Below are 5,028 nucleotides of genomic sequence, written 5' to 3' on the forward strand. Positions count from 1 at the left end.
ATATAAATAAAATGAATTGAATTGTATATCACCTTTCAAAACACAGTTACATAGTGCTTTACATCACATAATAAAATTAAAACACCTAAAATAAATATCTCAAATAAAAGTATAAAACAGGCAAAAATCAACATTTAAAGCCAACCTATAATATGTTTTTAAAGCGTTTTAAAAGACAACATTGAAGAGGCTTGTCAGAAGTTCAGTGGCAGTGCATTCCATAAAAGAGGAGCCCTAATGGAAAAAGCTTGATAAATCTCTGTCTTCAATCTTGCCTTGGGTAATTAGATTGGGTAAATCAGATCCAATCATTTTAAACTTCAACAGAGTCCACACCTCCAGCAAGAAATTGCATCTCAATAGCTGACGTTCCAGACCCTCTGWACAAARCAAAGCACAGAACAAGGGGCTGGATTTTACCAGGCTAGATAGATGATAAAACCAGGAACTAAATTTTGTTCCACCTCATGAAGTGAAAGACAATAATGCCAATAAAACTTCTTTGATGTGCATTCCTCTGAGGATTGGTCAAAAGGATTCGCTGAATCGGATCAGTCTGGTTATTATTCAGGAGAGAAGGAAGAGGAGACAAAGAGYGGAGAGATCCGTGTAGATAGAGGGGAGGGATCCTCCTGGTGTGGTTATTTATAGAAAACCAAAGGGGGGCTTTAAACCTCCTACAGCCCTGCGTGCAGAAACAGCTTGAGCATTTCTTTCCTCTGCAACCCCTCTTTCACTTCCTCGGCTGCTGAAACTGATAACAGCCTTGCATACGAATCAGAGGGTGGGGTCCTGTTTAGAGACGCCCAAAATCTGCAGAGAYGCAGCATACATTTGGTGTCTTCAGCTAATAAAATGTGCAACTCAGGTTTTTGTTCTGCTCTTTACAGTTTTTTTCAATAAAAAAGCACAAACAATAATCAGCACATAAACTAAACTAAACTAAACTAAACTAAACTAAACTAAACTAAACTAAATTAAGCTAAACTAAAGTTAGCTCAAAGGCTAATTTTCTTTAAGTGAACTGGTACCCAGAATTTAAATCAATATAAAGCAAATAAATAAATAAACATTACAGCATCTCCATCTTCTGCAGCTCATCTGTAGTCGGGTCAGGAGAGACGCCCAGACCTCCCTCTCTCTGGTTCTTTGAGTTATGAAACAAACCTTCATGACCACAGGTGAGGTTTGGCTTTGTTCTGGTTCCTGATGCTCAAGACCATCAAAGCATTCTGGTGCTGTTCAGCGTCAGAAAGCTTGGTTTCAGTCCTCCAACAGGATAATGACCCAAAAACTAAAAACACCCAARAATGGCTCAGAACCAAACACCGGACAATATGACTAAGTCACAATATAGCGGATGAGAGGAAAACGTAAACACAGCTTGARGTTTCAATTCTGACCAGACTAACAAGCTAATGGCTAATCTGAGCAGAGCAAAGACCAAATCTGATCGGTCTAATATTCTGATTGAAATAATCTGGCTCTCATGTGTTTGTTCCTCCTGGCTCCTTCATTAGGAGCCGAAGGTWTTATATATTTTTATAAATGAATCTGCAGCAGCTCTGTGGTTGTCAGAGCTGAACCCAGTGACGACTAATTGGTTCCCTCAGGAATCTGTCAGTAAGGGTGGAAAACATGTTCTCATATGAAGAGCCAAGGCTCTAACATGAAGAGGAGAAAACAGCTCTCCTGTTTTAATGTCTGCTCCTGCAGCTTAGTTATGAATATTTTGTTCAGTGTATAGTATTCAGTTCTGCAGCTAAAAGTAGCTGAAAGGAAGCATTTGTGCACAGTTTACAGTTTATTCTGCTTGAAAAGTAAAAGAGATTGTTGGGCCAAGCATAAATGTGTCTAAACTACTTTAAAAACTTACATTTCAGTGCTTTGGCTACTTGTTCTAGCTTTCAGCTAGACTTTTACAACTTGGAGCTTTAAATAACCCTTTCTTAACTCAAGGTACGAAAAATACTGAAAGCTAAAAGTAGACATATGCTGAATAAAAGAAGGAAAAGGTTAAAATTWGCCAAACAATAACTAAAGAAAACAAAAAGTTAAATGTAGGAAAAGCTACCTAAAAGTAGCAAAAGATAAAACTAGCTAAATTGAAAAGATTAGCAACTTACTAGCTAACAGCTTAAAGTAGCTGCTAGTTAAAAGTAGAAGAATATTAATTAAGCCTTAGTTAATGTTTTTCTTCTGATGGTGGATATGTGATGTCACTAGGGGGGCTAAAAGTAGACAGCTGTTTTTGTTCTCTGTGGTCGATAGTTGCATTCAATTTTCTCCAAAAGTAAATAAGCTGTAGACGTACATCCAAGCATTATCCCACAAACAATTCTTTCTCCAAAAGTGTGTGTGTGTGTGTGTGTGGGGGGGGGGGGGKGATGCTCCACAGAAGAAAATTGAGAACCAATAAAGGGAGTAAATGTTCTAAATGTTCTGTGTTGTTTTCAAAAATTAAACAAGCGCAAACAGTGAAACCCTGAAGTGMAAGCATGTTGACTTTAGTTTTAAGAGCTGGTGTTTATTCAGGCAGATCAGCAGGGTGGGACACGTTTTAAACCTGTCAATTAGGGTTGGGCAATATTGGCAAAACAATTATCACGATTAAATGTGGTATGTAGCCGATAACAATTAATTAGATGATTAATCCCTTGGAGTSCTTGAACACCTTTTTGTCCTGGTCACATGACCAATTTAGTGGGAAAGATTTGCTCTTCGTAAAAATCTGTTCCAAATTGTGTCAAAATTACAGACTTAGGCTATACATCAAATTTTAAATTGTGTTGATAGATAAATAAATTACAGATTTTTTTTTTTAATGTTCGTCATATTTGAAGCGGAGATTAATCGTATTAATCGTCAAATGGTAAACGGTACTGAACTTATAGAGCGCTTTTCAAGTCCCTCCAAACCCCAAAGCGCTTTACACCAGACAATTAACCCATTCACACTCACATTCACACACTGATGCCAAAAAGTAATCGATTAATGTTTTTCTGACGATTAACTGCACAAGATACGATTTTGCCCAACCCTACTGTCAATCAAATAAACCACCCAACAGACCTGTGTCTGCTGATTCAGTCTGTTACAATACTTCCTGTGAGATCACCAAAACAAAAGCCTTTAAGCTTTACTCACTGAAAGCAGCGATGGCCAGGACGATGGTGACCACGATGGAYGCCCAGGACACCCACAGGGCTTTCTTCCTGTAGCTCTGGGCTTCGTGAGGCTTGAGACGCATACTGCTCTCCAGTAGACCTACAGACAAGTGGCAGGGCAAAAAAGACTCATGGTATTAAAAACATGATTAGGTCAGGCAATGCTTGACTCGTCTATGTCAATGCAACGCTCAACCCACCAACATCCATGTAGCACTCAACATGTCTAAGTCAATACAATGCACAACCCACCAACATCCAGGCAACACTGAACTTTAACTAGATGCAACGTTTGACCCATTTACATCCAAGCAACGTTTGACCTACCTACACCCAGGCAACACTTGACCCTTCTACATCTAGGCAATGCTCGACCCACCTATATCAATGTAACTCTTGACCCGCCTACAAGGCAATGCTCAACCTGTCTATGTCCAGAAAATGCTCAACTCGCCCTTGTCCAGGTAAGGCTGGACCACCTATGTCCAGGCAACACTAGATCCATCTATGTCAAAGCATTGATCAACCCGTCTACATGATAGAGTCAGACACTTCTACAAGTTCAAGAATCTTTATTACCCCCAAGGGGCAATTTGTTGCACRGCCAGTAGACATAAAAACAACAAAACAAAAACATTAATGCACAAACACASAAAAATCACAGAYGTTCATTARGAWATTGAACTGCTGCTGGGATAAATGATAAATGATATCGAGAACTGAGTTGGGTTTGAATTAGGACAAAGTGCTTTGTGCTGAGAACTGGACAATGTAAAAACAACAAAAACAATCTTAGGTCTCTGTACAGAAACATTCACGTACATTATAAACTGCAGWTTAGTAAAAGCTATTTGTCTAAGGAAGCAGATCGTGTCGAAACTTCATCTGAATCTCACGAGCAGCTCGGGGCACTCAAACAGAGAATATTCTTAGTCACATACTGAAATATACTTACATATACTCACATACTTATATATGCAATACATACTTATATATGCAATRCATACTTATATATGCAATACATACTTATATATGCAATACATAGTTATATATGCAATACATACTTATATATGCAATATTACATGATCCTGTAAGATGTTGCATGATGAGTTACACCAAGTGTGTTGTGAATGACTCAATTAGGCTACCACACCAATTTCCTTCTCGTTATTGTCTCAATTTTGTGCTTTTTAGGGTCAGTTGTTTGGTTTTTTTAGTTTTTAAAACCTGGTTACTACTGTAAAGGTCTGAAGAACAATTCTGTTTATTTTTATTTTATTTTTAGGACATGTTTAAAAAGCTAACAAAGGAAATCCATGTCAGTGGAGTACTTTAAGTAATAAATGTGTTTTGTTATTAAAACAATTACTTTTCCTAATRAAGTTATTTACCTGAAGCAGTTGAACACACCTGAACCCTGATGAGGAGCATCACTTACCTCGGTCCTCTATGCTCTCTGTGATCTCCATCTCCTGGTCCATCTTCAAGCCCTCTCCCKGACTTCCCGTGCTCTCCTCCTGCGGCTGCTGGGGCGACTCCTCCGGCTCACACCGCTCGTTCACCGCGCCGACGGCCGGCTCCGGGACAGAGTCTCGCGGTGAGAAGTCCGTCATCTTCTCGGCCCCGCGGAGGCGCTCCAAGAATGTCACACCTGGACGAGAGGAGCCGAAGGTTCGAGCAGAGCCGCAGACAGTGTAGGGGGGATGGAGAAAGTCTTCACGCTGCGAGAGGAGACACACCGGAAGTCACAGAATGTGGCCTTCAAAATAAAACTCCATGCAGGACGTCTGTGAAATTGGAGTTTTGGATGGTTTCCTTGAACTTGTAAAGACATAGTTTTATATCAGTATGTATATATATA

General features: G+C 39.5%; 1 protein-coding gene across 1 annotated transcript in view; it reads right to left on the bottom strand.

The window, feature by feature from the left end:
- LOC106519128 (transmembrane protein 163) overlaps window positions 1–4,974 on the bottom strand; it is a 20,300-nt gene extending 15,326 nt beyond the window's left edge. Inside the window, exons 1-2 of the mRNA XM_014010670.1 lie at window positions 4,606–4,974; window positions 3,148–3,267 (exon numbers count right to left, since the gene is read on the bottom strand). Of these exons, the coding sequence (XP_013866124.1) occupies window positions 3,148–3,267; window positions 4,606–4,780 (295 nt within the window). The 5' untranslated portion in view covers window positions 4,781–4,974. The remainder of the gene's footprint in view (window positions 1–3,147; window positions 3,268–4,605) is intronic.
- Between the last annotated feature and the right edge of the window lie 54 nt (window positions 4,975–5,028).

Source organism: Austrofundulus limnaeus, unplaced genomic scaffold (genome assembly GCF_001266775.1).
Source record: "Austrofundulus limnaeus strain Quisiro unplaced genomic scaffold, Austrofundulus_limnaeus-1.0 Scaffold72, whole genome shotgun sequence".
Taxonomy (NCBI): Eukaryota; Metazoa; Chordata; class Actinopteri; order Cyprinodontiformes; family Rivulidae; genus Austrofundulus; species Austrofundulus limnaeus.